This window comes from Cryptotermes secundus, unplaced genomic scaffold (genome assembly GCF_002891405.2).
Source record: "Cryptotermes secundus unplaced genomic scaffold, Csec_1.0 scaffold52, whole genome shotgun sequence".
In the NCBI taxonomy this organism is placed as follows: domain Eukaryota; kingdom Metazoa; phylum Arthropoda; class Insecta; order Blattodea; family Kalotermitidae; genus Cryptotermes; species Cryptotermes secundus.
The window spans coordinates 244,225-259,186 of record NW_019733835.1 but is presented as its reverse complement, the minus strand read 5'-3'; the positions used below and the strand labels follow the sequence as shown (position 1 = coordinate 259,186).

The window sequence follows — 14,962 nt, the reverse complement described above, 5'->3', positions numbered from 1 at the left end:
TACAGTTAATGTGTTATTGCCATTTTCAACTACATATTTGTATGAACTGGGCTTCTTGACGTTGACTGAAATTAAGACATCAAAGAGGGAGCGGCTCAAATCCATAGATGAAGAAATGAGACTTGCGTTGTCAACGATTCCACCACGTATCAGTCGCCTGTGTGCAGCTACGCAGGGGCAAGTATCACATTGAAGTTATGAGTAGAATTACTGTATTTACTTTCATAGTAATAGAAGTGTATTTTCTACACTCTACAGTGAATTGAAGTTCATTAATTGTTAATAAATTCACGAGTCGATTTCTGTTTAATGATAATAAAATAACAATGTAATAATATTATAGTAATAAGTTGATCACGTTACGTATTTATATTAATTGTCTGATATCATGCGTTTTTGAAGGGAATAACATTTTGGTGTTCCGTGTTGAGTCATGGATACTACATGGTGTGCCGCGAGTAGAAAAAGGTTGCGGCACTGTTCTAGAGAACGTCGATTTTAGAAACGTGGCGGATTGTGTAATTACGTTAGGCGTCGGTGTTACACTTCAGCTCTCCATCGCATATCCAAGAAGTCATTTGGTCCAGAGTTTTAATATGAATTTGGACTAGCCAGTCGGTTGAGGAGCCATTAGTTGGAGTGTTTGTTCGCGTCTTTTGAAGAGAGATCGGTAAAAGATTTTTTTTTTGGATGTGCTGACACACGTGGATCCGTAAGTGTTTCTGTCACAGGTAAATATGGAATCTACATTAGTGATTCCTCCAGATTAAGTTCTTTGTGTAGCACAGTTCAACATTCGTATCAGCCAAGTTTAATTTGTCATTATCTGGTATATAAAGAAAACTGGAAACTGTCATTTTGTGCCTTCGGCCATTCTGCGTCGTGCCGTACCGAAGGAAATGTTGAAATGGAGATTTAATTTTCAGGAAAGCGCCATGCATGTCTTGTATAGCTGTTTATTAATTTGTAATATCACGATGCGTGTCTTGTGTTGCAGTTTATTAATTGATAATATTAAATAACTGCTAAATACACTTGAGGCGAAATAAAATACCGAAGATAAAGAAAGAACGCTAGTGTTACAGCCTTTCACTTTTTCCTGACCCACAAACTGGTTACCACTAGAGCCACGATTGACACCACTTGTCATAGCAGCCCCCCAAACTCGAGCCGAAGATTGAAACACTCTTGGGGATTTTCATTTCATCTCCAGTCTTCGAAGGGTGCGAATGCAGCCAAGAACACTGTGATATTGTAACAGAGATCGCTAATAAATTACCCAAGTGACCAGCACATGACCGTCTGCCAGTGGTGTTTAGAGACAGGCAGCTCTGACGTCGCTCTCGGCCGGTGCTGTTTCGAGGTTCCAGAGCTGAGCGCTGATCGGAGGGATCATTAAACCGCTGCCGGACTGTAGCATGAGGAATGAAGAGTCTCTTAAATTGTGCATGCTCAATAGCCGAACTTCATTTCATGCATTTCCCTGTATAGTGACTGACAGATCATTGTAAGTTAAAGTTGTCCATGTGCTTAACCATGCCATGAAGGAATATGAGGGAGTGGATGTATAGAGCCACATTTTCTTCACCTCGGCACTAGCTGGAGGTGAGTGGTCAGCTTCACACCCCGGCTGCTTTACCCCTGGGGAAAGAGCTGCCGGTACCCATTGGATAGGAGGTTGGGTGGACACCAGAGCCGGTCTGGACGACGTGGAGAAGAGAAAATTGTTGACCCTACCGGGACCCGAACTCCGACCCCTCCGTCGTCCAGGCTGTAGCCAGTCGTTATACCGACTACGCTAACCCGGCTCCTCACAGACCATTGTAAAGTTGCTTGTGCCTGTTTTTTATGCGCAACCATTGTCTTTCTTGAATAGTGCCAGGTCATATTGTTACATTTATCCTTATTTTTTAACTGCTATTGTCTCTGTGTCAGCCACGTAAGACCTTGATGGCAGTTTTTTTCTTCCCCCGCCGTTGTTACACTGTACCGTCACTACTCTCCTCTTCTTGCGCTGAACTAATTCGCGATTCACACCACGCTGTGTTTCACGATAGGTTCTCCCCGCATGGTTGGTCCACACCGCTTCTAAGCTCAGAATGAGATCGAGACTATCCGATTTGAGTTAGACAGCCACTGCGTTCTGCATGAAATATTTATAGAATGGTCTAGCGCCTTCTTGAGGTAACGAGGAGTCTATGGAAAAAGACACGTCGGTATGTAACACCNACCCCCTCCCCCTCACGCCCAATTTATGCTACAGTATTTATATTTATATATATTTGACCGGCCTTCGAGCATCTTATTTTGTCTGTCAGGCCTGTTGTTTGCGTGAACGATTTGTCATTGAATACACGTTCTTTCGTTGCGGGCTTACGAAATCCAAGACAGAAATTTTCTTGTTGGTATGGTCGACGAAAATCGTCAGTAATGTTGAGTAGTGTCATCTGAATTGTGACGCTGTGTAGTTAGTAGAGAGCCCTACATTTCGGATAACAGCGCCTCTGTCTTCAGATTCGAAAAGTGGGTACAGCAAGAATCCAGCTAAGGCAGGCGGCAAGATGGAGGCAAAACGCTCTCTCCTTTCTACATGGTGTTAAACCTAGAGGGCTGTATTCTTCATAGTCAGTGCAGCCAAAGTTTCATCTCAAGCATCACAATAATATTTGTTTAGTTCAGTTTATACATGCTGTAAATAACGTATGCCTTATAAAAATGTGTGTATAGTTATATAATACATAGACACACCTCCGTAGAACCACTCATATGCATAAACACAAAAAGGGCACACTACCACGGGACATCGGTTTACTACAACAAAAATACCCATATACCTCGCGTACTTAGGGGCCGCGCCATAGCTCAAGCAGTTAGTCGCTGGCTTGCCTCCGCAGCGGCACGGGTTCGATCCCGGGGTCTGGTCAAGTGGGATTTGTGGTGTACAAAGTGGCGCTGGGGCAGGTTTTCTCCGAGTACTTCGGTTTCCCCTGCCAATCATCATTCCACCAATTTTGCTCCACAATCACCCTCACCTATCATCTGGGGCTGGTACAGTAGGCCAGACGTGGCCGCAGTACAAGGGACTTAGTCCCACCCCAGTAGCATTAAAAAAACCTCGTATACTTGCAGACGGTCCACCACACAGGACGTTTACATACCAACGGTGAAGAAATAACGAAGCCACCAAACGGATACTGTTTACTCCTTAACGCAACTTGTTTTTAAACATGTCAATGTTTTGAACCCTTTAAGAGAACATATTCATGTCGTAATTGTGCAGTTTCTCCTTTGCAGTGTTGATCACCTTCTGATGATGGCCGGTACCGACAGAAACACGTAAAGGTTTTATTCATATTAAAATTTGTTGCATTTGATGGAATTTATTCTTTATTCATATGTGTAGATGTGGATGAAGGTGATTCAAAAAGTTTCCACGATTTTCTTTCCCCCCACAATTGCATTTGAGATGGAAGGCTGCAGGTGTAGCACTCCTCAACGTAGTATCCCTGCATCTCAGCACATTTTCTATAAGCTCACAGGCTTTGTGATGCTATCAGAGAAAGAAACTGGACTGAAAGTTCCGAGCCAGTCATGCACCGTTTCCTTCATCTCGTCTTCAGCTGAAAGTGGACGACCTCTGAGAGCCCCATTTGGAAGTTCAAACAAATGGAAATCCGAAGGTGTACAGTACAGACTGTGTGCTGGATGGTCATGAACTTTAAGCTCATGATGGGTTTCCCTAGTTTGGGCAGCAGTGTGAAGTCAATTGCATATTGCCTTGCAAGACGAGAACACCCTTGGACAATCTTCTCGTGATTTTGTACGAAACACCGTCATGGTACTGCATTGTCCAATATTAAATACAGAAACGTATGTAAATTTCAACACCTTCCGCCCACAGAAAATTAGTTTCGGCCCTCTCCTCTTCTTTGGCGCAAATTGAAAGTGGTGCAGCTTACTAATTGCATCGAACGCGTTATCAGGCAGAATGTGGGCACGTCGGCTCACAGGGTTCAGTTCTGCCAACTGTCAGGTTATTTTGTGACATCTGCATACAAGAGCTAAAGTGCGGATACTTTATGAATCACCCATATAAATATATTAACTTGACATTTATGCGCAGTGCACAGTTACTCGTTTGCCAGTTTTGTGCTAATAAGAATGTTTTCGTCCAGGTGGTACGGCCAAGAGCGAGAGTACAATGTCCTGGTCATGGATTTGCTGGGCCCATCGCTTGAAGATTTATTCAACTTCTGTTCCCGTCGATTTACTATTAAGACAGTCCTTATGTTAGCTGATCAGATGATTGGTCGTATAGAGTATGTGCACTGCAAAAGTTTCATCCACCGAGATATTAAGCCTGACAACTTCTTGATGGGCATTGGAAGGCACTGCAATAAGGTAGGTGATGAAAACGTTGTGCATAGTTTGATGGGAGATATGGGTTTTGCATTCCTGTAATTCAGGCATGGTGCATGTTTGGAATTTCGACAACCCGCCATGGTGAATATATTTTAAGCTTGGTTATGTGACATGTTTAAGTGTTGCTGCTTTTGATGTAAAAGTAAGTACCTTGTTGGACTGAAGTTTATTACAAAATTGACGGCCTTCAGTGATGGTGGTGGTTTTTATTGTAGAGCAGTAGTAATAGTAGTAATAAGTTCTGTACAGATCACATATAAATCTGGGGGCCATCTCAGAAAATTAGGAAAAACAATCCCTTGGTTGAGAAATTTGTTCTTTGTTATTAGCAGGAGGATGTCTGGAAAATTAATGCATCATGGCTGGGTTATGAGAAAAATATTCATTAGATGATTAAATAAAGTGGTTGGGAAGGGAATGTGGGAGAAAGGAGTGAAGGAGATAAGAGGGTAGAGGAATTGGAGAACAGGAGTGAGGGAATTATTTTAAGGGAAAGGAGGAATGAAGGAGGAGAGGAATGTATGGAAGATGGACAAATGAAAAAAGTGGTAAAGCGACAAGGGAGAAAGAAGGAAGGGGGCAAAGATAGGAAAGGGATGAAAGAAAGAAAAATGAATTATTATGACAGATCATTCTCTGGTAGTGTAACAGGAGGGAAATCTGCTAAAACCAGTATGAAAAATGTATGCACCGTAGAGACCTGGTGCCCAGGAATTTTGCAAGCATGACTGTGGTGTATAATAAATAACACTGAGAAATATTAATTTATTAAAACGCTTGACTACTCTTATAAAACCAATTACAGGCAAACCCTATAAAAATAAAGTACGATGAAACAAGACGTAAACAGGCACTAACGTAGGGGGAAATTACAACTAACAAGATACCAGAAACTGAGTGACGTAAATAATACCAAGGATAAGAAGAGATGATCATTACATCTGTTATTTGTATGCCTGAAAGTATCAGTATATATGTGCAGATCAAATTAGCCACCTTTTTTATTGGTATGGGATGAGGTTGTGCTCACTTGATATGCAGGTCACTGTTGGACCTATTGTACGTACCAGCCTCAGAAGATGATTTTGGAGCAGTCAGTAGGTTGAGAATTGTTATAAGACAGCGTTCTCTATCAAGAATAGGGCCAGAGCTGTTAACCATTTAATGAATAAGAGTGCAGGAGAAGTTAAGTCAAACTTCAAAGTTCAGTAACTTTGAAATTAATTGTCGTAGGAAGGAAGAACATATGTATCACAAACTCTGCAGACCTTTTTTTTCCCTTGGCGCTACAGCCCCAGTTTGGGCCTTGGACTACCTCATTGAAACTTACGTTTCACTTCGGTTTACTAGAACTTAGACATTTCGGTAGGACCCCTTGGGCTGGGGATCAGCTCGTCGCAAGGCCTCTACCCTGCAGACCCTTTAAGCTTACAAAATTTAATTGAAGTCCAAGGTGGTAATGTCAGTTGATGGGTTAACCATGGAGTGACCCATATTTGTTTAATACATTTTCGCGTGGCCCGAGAAGGAGCGTGTGCATGCGCATCTCTGAATACTTCTCGACTTCACCACACCACGTCGACTTCTAGATTTTTCTAACGACTCAGTGTGCTCTGCTGGTCAGAGGTTTCCAGAATTACTACGCCTGGATAAAGTGCTGTGGAATTCGCGAGTTGAGCCCGCTGCTCCAGAGTAGGCCGTAGTGACACCAGCGTCTTGAGTGGGTACTCATAGGTGTTAATTGTTCTAAAAACGATAAACATTGCGATATGCGTGGAATTCTTATTGTGGTGGAGCACTTCATTAAAATAGTAAAGCCAATTTTATTTCAGTAAGATTTTAATTTGTTTTTCACATGGGAGGATACGGCATCTATTTTTGAGAGTGTCTTCGGCAGTAATCCGATTATGTTCGGAAGACGAACGCTTGTTGAATATACAAGTTACATCGAAATCAAACCCTAGCCCTCCAGATTACTAGTTAAGTTAAAAAAGCCAAAATGCTATAAATGTGGGGAAATCGCGCGAGATGTAGAAACTTGATCCTAGGAACCTTAAAATTGGAAACCCTCAGGGAAGGTAAACCATTCAAAGATCCCTGTAACGGCCCGTGAAGGCCAATAAGATTGCGAGACGTCAAGGCTCCCACATTTTATCTAGACAGTGTGCTCACAGTTGGCCGTGAGGTCCACAGCCTTACGCTCCGGCCGCCGTTTGCCCCCCAGGAAGATTACTGGTACTCATTTCTGTTAGAGGCTGAGTCGACCTCAGGGCCATAGTGCAGCTGGAAGGATTAGGTAAATTTAAAACATTCAACTCGTCGGGACTCGACCCCGCGACCTTGCGGCTGGTAGCATAGTGCCTCACCCATTACGTTACCGCGTGCACCCTCCCTCGGAGAAGAGACGTTACAAAATTCAAGCTCCTTGTTTAATTAACTCGAAATCCTTAAGACCGAGAAGGTCTACTGGACATAAAATGTGGTTTAGTTTAATATTAATTTGTTCGAAATATTTTTCACCTCGATAAATGCTGTGTTTAATGAAATACAAACCGGGCACAAACGCACGGAGATCATGTTTCCGTTTGTCCAGTTTTTAACAACTGGAATGTGTCAACAGATTTAATTAATAGTGCTCACCAGTATAAAATTTCATGTAGACCCCTTTAGCAGCTCTCGAATTTTCATACATACACACAGACGTCCATCCGGACGGGACGAATATAATAAACGCTCCGCAGGCAAGCGAACGCCGCTGCAATAATACCACTCAGGGATAACGGAAAGGAACAAGAAATTCTGGGAAGAACTAGTCGCCTATTTTCCTATGAAACGACACAGACCTCATAGAAAACGGACTCATGTGCGAGCCGATGCATGGCAACGATAGAGGGGGATACCCATACTGACGTGCATACTTGCCTTTGACAAGACACGAACCTCAGAAAACGACGCGTCGAACAATTCTTCGATTGTTGCGTATTTATTCGATGCTATGGCAACACGTTTACCGAGCCGTAGCGTACCAGAACGTGTTTCGAAATAGGGAAAGTAGGCCGGGGGGGGGTCTGTATGGGAAAACGGAAAGGTTAGATCCTGTTCGTTTATGGAAGCCGAAGGTGTATTGCCGAGTTAATAAGATCCTGCCACGACGTTTTGTGAGCATCCCCTGCGAACCATATTACTGGTGGCGAACCGTTTGGTTTTGCCACCGCGGTTTCCCAGTACAGCTTTATGTAATTTAGTAACGTAACATTGATTTGAAATCAAGAAATAATCAGCCCGTCCTCCTATTGTCGGGAAATTTTATCTTAATGTTTGCGGAGTGTTCCGGATCATACCAGTATATTAACGATGATCACAAACTAATCTGACCACCGTTTGATATAAATGCGGCAGCGAGGTCGTGTTTCTCTTCAAGTATTTGTGTAATATTAATTCCGATGTTTTATTGATCGGCTACATACATATACACGTTACTTTGTGTTGGTCTCACATTAGGCGGGTATTTATCATTGTGTGTGTATCTCACACCGTTTATATCAGCAGTGCGACATGATGTTTTGTGACCTACTTCTTTTCTCAGCCTGATCCCACACGAAGTTCTTCCAACAAGAGTTGTAGTAAAGTTCTTAGTCCTTCGGCACTTTCTCTTCGGGCAGTTAATGCAACTAACCGTGTGGAGGGAGGGAAAACCCCGGCGTGGCGGTTCTGTGCTCGCGCTTACATAAAATGGTGAAGTTATAATTGGAAATTTTGAAATTTCACTTTGAGAAATGGATTATTTTATGGACTTTGTGTCGGTATGAATTCTGGCACCAATCTCAGTACAAAAGTATTAGTTACAAATAGGAATTGGAATATCAATATTTTCTCGTATTGGCTTCTGCCATTGAGTGAGGCACTATGCGACAAACCGGAAGGTTGTGGGTTCGATTCCCGATAAGGTAATTTGATTTCTTAATTGACCTAACCCTTCCAGCCGCACTACGACCCTGGGGTCGGCTCAGGCTCTGGCAGAAATGAGTAAGTACTAGGAGTCTTCCTGGTGGTATAGGGCGGCCAGCGTGGCTGACAACCTGACCGCCCTCTCTGATTCGAGTTTATAGAAAGTACGGGAGCCTGTATATCTCACGACCCTGTGGGCCTCCACGGCTTGTTACAGGAATAGCTTTACCTTTTTTTTGGCATGTATTAATTGTAGCATGATTTTAAATGTATAGCGACGTAACTTGTTTCCGTTTTCATAGTATGGACCATGAGGCACTATGAGTGAGGCACTATGCGACAAACCGGAAGGTTGTGGGTTCGATTCCCGATAAGGTAATTTGATTTCTTAATTGACCTAACCCTTCCAGCCGCACTACACCCCTGGGGTCGGCTCAGGCTCTAGCAGAAATGAGTACTAGGAGTCTTCCTGGTGGTATAGGGCGGCCAGCGTGGCTGACAACCTGACCGCCCTCTCTGATTCGAGTTTATAGAAAGTACGGGAGCCTGTATATCTCACGACCCTGTGGGCCTCCACGGCTTGTTACAGGAATAGCTTTACCTTTTTTTTGGCATGTATTAATTGTAGCATGATTTTAAATGTATAGCGACGTAACTTGTTTCCGTTTTCATAGTATGGACCATGAGGCACTATGAGTGAGGCACTATGCGACAAACCGGAAGGTTGTGGGTTCGATTCCCGATAAGGTAATTTGATTTCTTAATTGACCTAACCCTTCCAGCCGCACTACGACCCTGGGGTCGGCTCAGGCTCTAGCAGAAATGAGTACTAGGAGTCTTCCTGGTGGTATAGGGCGGCCAGCGTGGCTGACAACCTGACCGCCCTCTCTGATTCGAGTTTATAGAAAGTACGGGAGCCTGTATATCTCACGACCCTGTGGGCCTCCACGGCTTGTTACAGGAATAGCTTTACCTTTTTTTTGGCATGTATTAATTGTAGCATGATTTTAAATGTATAGCGACGTAACTTGTTTCCGTTTTCATATTATTGACCATGAGGCACTATGAGTGAGGCACTATGCGACAAACCGGAAGGTTGTGGGTTCGATTCCCGATAAGGTAATTTGATTTCTTAATTGACCTAACCCTTCCAGCCGCACTACGACCCTGGGGTCGGCTCAGGCTCTAGCAGAAATGAGTACTAGGAGTCTTCCTGGTGGTATAGGGCGGCCAGCGTGGCTGACAACCTGACCGCCCTCTCTGATTCGATTTTATAGAAAATATGGGAGCCTCTATATCTCACGACCCTATGGGCCTCCACGGCTTGTTACAGGAATAGCTTTACCTTTTTTTTTGGCATGTATTAATTGTAGCATGATTTTAAATGTATAGCGACGTAACTTGTTTTCTGTTTTCATAGTATGGACCATAACAATGCATAGTTTCAAATGCAAGTTACACAGTAGTTACTGGTATTTGTCATTTATGTTATTGCCGTGTTTGTACAGTAGAATCGTCATTCACATATTTGATTTGCACGAATTCAACCTTACCCGTCCTCAAACAAATATATAAGTAAATATTAATTAGAAAAATAACTGAAATAGCGCTGGCGCTTCGTCTACAACCCGCTTTTCATCACCCAAACTTGAGCCTGTGTCTCTACTGCATCGACATCAGGCCCTTACAACCCCCAGGTTTACTGTTTTCCCTTTTTATTCTTTCATTCTTCCTACTTTCTCTCTCTTTATGTACATAATTAAAATTAAATTACCTCACATCTACTTGTATGTGTATACTTTATTATATTTATCATTATGTACACATAGCCTCTAACACAGAGAGTACAGGAATATTCCTGGGAGTAAAGGACGGCTGGCACGTAAGGCTGACAGCCTCACTGCCAGCTGTGAGCCGATTGCCTAGAAAATGTGGGTGCATCTATGCCTCACAACCCAATGAGCCTCTGTGGCTTGTTACAGGGATATCTCTTCCATTTGCGTTTACATATTGCAGGGTGAATACTTGGGCGATTTATTTAATTTAATTCTGACTATACATGATTTTAGCTTTACTCCCTGTCCTTAGAACATAACCTCAGCCGAAGATATAATTCCAGTGTACTCCTAACTGCTTTTGAGAAATCATGTGGTTTCTGTTTGTGCTGTATTTAGGGTAGGTGTAATAATTGACTGACATTTTTATTTGTAGTATATTTAATGATGCTATGTAACTCAGACTGGGCGCATGTGGTAGCGTACTTGGTTGAGGCACTATGCTACAAGCCGGAAGGTCGTAGGATCAAATCCCGATGAGGTCATTGGATTTTTTTTCCAATTTACCTAATCCTTCCAGCCGCACTATGGCCCTATGGTCGACTCAGCCTCTAACAGACATGATTACCAGGAATAATCTTGGAATGTTCTTGGGGGTAAAGGGCCGCCGATGTGTAAAGCTGACAACCTTACCGCCATTCATGAGCCAAGTGTCTAGAAAATGTGGGAACCTCAACATCTCACAACCCTATGGGCCTCCACGGCCTGTTATAGGGATACATTTACTTTACTTTTTACTTTATGTAACTCAGACTGTACAGCTTTGAATGATTGGATGATAGTGATGAATTGGAAGGATGTGGAAGGAAGCATCCATGGCCAAGTTTTAGGTAATATTCTGGCATTTTGTTGGATAGGCTTAAGGAAACACAGAAATATTCAACAGAATATAGCGAGTGTGCTTGCCATGATTCAAGCAGGGCATCTCTTGAATACAAGTTGTGTTACCACTTGTGTGAACCTGGTCAGTGGACTGATGTGGGTCAGAATCACTTTTTGTAGAAACTTCCACCATTACAGTTTCTTCAACATTAATTTTGTAGTTTGAAGATGGAAATGTATGATCTCATAATAAGTTAATTTTTTGCATCTTGTGCAAATAAGTCCTTGAAGTCCCCCCCTCTCATCTTCAATACCCCAGTGGTCTTAAGCTTAGCTGTTATGGGAAGGAGGGGGAATGGTTGTGAAGAGATGGTGTTCATTCATAATACTCCAGGACCCGAAGGTAGGAAAACAAGGCACAGGGAATTATTTTTGGTGTAATGGTTCATTGGAATAGATGATGCATTGACTGCAGAACCAAAGTGTAGCCTGACTGACTGACTGACTGCTAAGTTGCTGCTGGTCCTTGCCAGTGCAGTGATTCTTGGTTTCGAGTCCCATGTGTCTCATGACCATATTTTACTCTTAGATTGCTTTGGGAGCCTTGAGACTCCAGCCTTTCAAGTGTAGTATGGGCGTGTGGACAATCCATGATACATAAGTTTGGTTCATAGCTGTGCCATCTGGAAAGCTCATTGTATGAATTCAAATTGTCATAGCATTTTCGTTGAGGAAGGCTGTTGTAATGAACCATTAGAGTAAACAGGTCATTGTGAACTCATGTAATTCACCTTTCAATGTTAATTATTCTTGCACATGTATCTCAACACCAGGATAAAGTAACAGTTCTGTAAAGTAATATATTTTCCAAGTGCAATACACTTGTTAATTTCTGAGATTGACTTTTGTGTACCAGTTTGTCAGGTGATTGCCTCCAGTTCTGAAGTATGAGGATAGATGAATCCCAGTGATAATTGTTACTGTTTTTTTTCTTGGCACTACAGCCCCAGTGGGCCTAGGCCTACCTCCATGAACTTCTCCGTTCACTTCGGTTTTTCTAGATCTTATACATACGGTAGGACTCCTTCGGCGAGTGATCAGCTCGTCGCTAGGCCTCTACCTGTAGACAAACACAGAAAAACGCACACAAACATCGATGCCCTGAGTGGGATTCGAACCCACGATCTCGGCTTCCGAGCGAGAGAAGACAGTGCATGCCTTAGACCGCTCAGCTACCACGACCGGCTAATTGTTACTATACTTTCTGTAATTTTACATCAGAAATTTTAATGCACTTTTATGTGTTCAGTAGTTCAGGTTTACAGTCAGTTTCACAGTTTATGATGTATACTGACAAATATTTATGTTTTATTTGTAAGGTGTTACATTACTTTTATTCTTCTTCAGAAGTAACTTCTGCATTGAACGGAATTTATTGCTGTGATATTTCAGTATTTTCACAGTTTGTTTTTGTTGTAATCATTCTTTTTTTGATCCTGTTCTAGCTCTTTCTAATTGACTTTGGTTTGGCAAAGAAGTTTCGTGATTCACGTACAAGACATCACATTTTATACCGTGAAGATAAGAATCTAACAGGGACTGCGCGGTATGCCTCCATCAATGCACACCTTGGCATCGAACAGAGGTAAGAAATGAACTGCAGTGTCATCTCATCCATTTAAAATAAGTCAGTTTGTTGGAAAAGGGGACATGCCCAATGGTTGAAAGGTGAAGACATTCCTGTTTGAAACTAGAGGTGTGAAGTTGTTCCTGAGCCTAATTAAGTACCATGCCATGTGGTTTAGTGGAGGTACAGATCCACAAATTAAAGATAAAAGTGTCTGCTCCTGCTAGGATCTGCATCCTTATTTCGTAGTTATCCAGCCCCTGGCATAGTCTTGATGCTGACTGAGGTCTCCAGCACATCCCTTTTGCATCAAATTGATTCTGTTATATATAGGCCACACTGTTATTGTCTATGCTGTTAGCATGTCTTGCATGTAGCATTTCCATTGGTTCTGGACTGCCAGTCACTGTTTTGTTTTTATTTTGAAAACAACAAAATTCTGAAGAAGATGCTTGGTTGTAGGATGAACTGACTTGGGAGAGAGAAAACTTCAAGTTCAATATCTAATTTCAGATCTTTAAAGAATTCCCACGTGTTTCTTATCATGAAACTTGAATGTTGTATGCATGATAAAAAAAAGGGAGCAACTTCTGATCCAGAAACGCTGTTTCACATTTAGTGATCTGTTATGAGCTACATGTCAAGCTCATTGCTTCAAACTTGGATTGTATGCTGTTGATGGATTGAGTGACATTTCTGTTGACATCTGGCATGTGGGTCACACATTTTTAATTCGAAGATATTCTCTTATATCAGTCTTTTGTTGATGTTTGAGAATATTATTTTGATAAACAGCATACAGTACAGGACTACTGACTGAACTGGAAACTTCTTCCTGATAAGATTCTGCATTTGTGTAAGCGAGATGAAGAAATTAAAATACCCAAACCATGTCTTGCATTAAATTTATTCCTATCGTAGGGCATATATTTAATTATGCCTCTGCATCTCAAACGGCATCACAGCTGTGTTACGTAGGTACATGGTCCAAGTTCTGGTGTATCTGAAAGAGGATTTTTGAATTCAGGGCCCTTCTGGAAAATTGAAGTGGTTTGAAGTAAATATTGTGTAAATTGATGTATAAAACAGTAGAAGAATATGAAAGTGATTACCATATTCATATCTTGTAGTGAAATTACTCGTATTCTTTTGACACAGATTTTAAAATGTATTTGCCAAGCAAGATGGTAAGGGTAATCTGACTTGTATATGGTAGATATCTGGTTCTAATCTCAGCCAGGGCATGGACTGTCATGACTGAAATTTTATGTGGTTTTACCCATTCCCTCCAGGCAAATTCCGGTGTGGTACCTCTAATAAGGTTACTGTTGCTTCTCACCACATCTGTTTGAATTCATTATTTATTCGACATTTGATACTACTTAGTCTGAGATTCTGACAGTCACTAAGTAAACTGTAAATTAATACATTAAATATACCAATAGCATTTGATCGACTATGTTAGCTCATGTGGTGTGTTATTAAAGGGTTTTGGTCTTTATGCTGGTAGCTTTTCCCTGATGGCAGGTTCATCGTTTCCCATGAGTAATAGTTTTGTAGGAGTGAGATGTATGAAGAAACTTCAGACATAACATTAAATTTAATTGACTGTCACTTTTCTTTTATGGAATGAAAGTTCATAACAAGATGAAGATGACCTTGCATGTTTGAATCAATTTTTTTTGCGGCCATCAGGACATGAACTGAAATGCTTGGCAAGCATTTTATGACATCTTCACTATCTCTATACATCTGACTGCAATGCAGTGAAAATCACATCTACAGTCTTACTAGCTTATGAAGTATCAGAAGATGAGTGTAAAAGAATGAAACTGGGTAATAGGCAGAGAGAGAGGAATTTGGGTAGGAACATTCATTCATTCATTCATTCATCAGTAATCTGTCAAGATGACAGGTCCACAGTCTCTTCCAAAACAGTTCCTCCACTTGATGTGATCGAGAGCTTTCTCCTTCAAATGAAAATATCCTCTTCTGTCCTCAAGGTCATCCAGCATCTTCTTACGTCTTCTTTCTTGTCTTCTGGTCACTTCTATCTGCCCCTCTATCTTTCCTTCAATAACTTCTTTTAGAAGGCAGTTACTGCTTAAGATATGACCAATCCAATTAGCCTTCCGTTTTCTTATTTCGTGTAGGATATTCCTCTGCTCACTGACTCTAAATAACACTTCTTCATTTCTCACATAATCGGTCCAACTGATCTTCTCCATCCTTCTCCAACACCACATTTTGAAGCTTTCCAGGTGGTCCTGATCTACTGCCCTAAGTGTCTTAAGTTTCAGTCCATACA

The 14,962-nt window shown here is 41.7% G+C and overlaps 1 protein-coding gene across 2 annotated transcripts in view; it reads left to right on the top strand.

Annotated features, from left to right (window-relative positions):
- LOC111868180 (casein kinase I) overlaps positions 1-14,962 on the top strand; it is an 80,310-nt gene that overhangs the window by 26,749 nt on the left and 38,599 nt on the right. For both annotated transcript variants that reach the window (XM_023858611.2, XM_023858610.2), the window contains exons 3-4: positions 4,176-4,401; positions 12,533-12,672. In XM_023858611.2, coding sequence (XP_023714379.1) covers positions 4,176-4,401; positions 12,533-12,672 — 366 coding nt within the window. The remainder of the gene's footprint in view (positions 1-4,175; positions 4,402-12,532; positions 12,673-14,962) is intronic.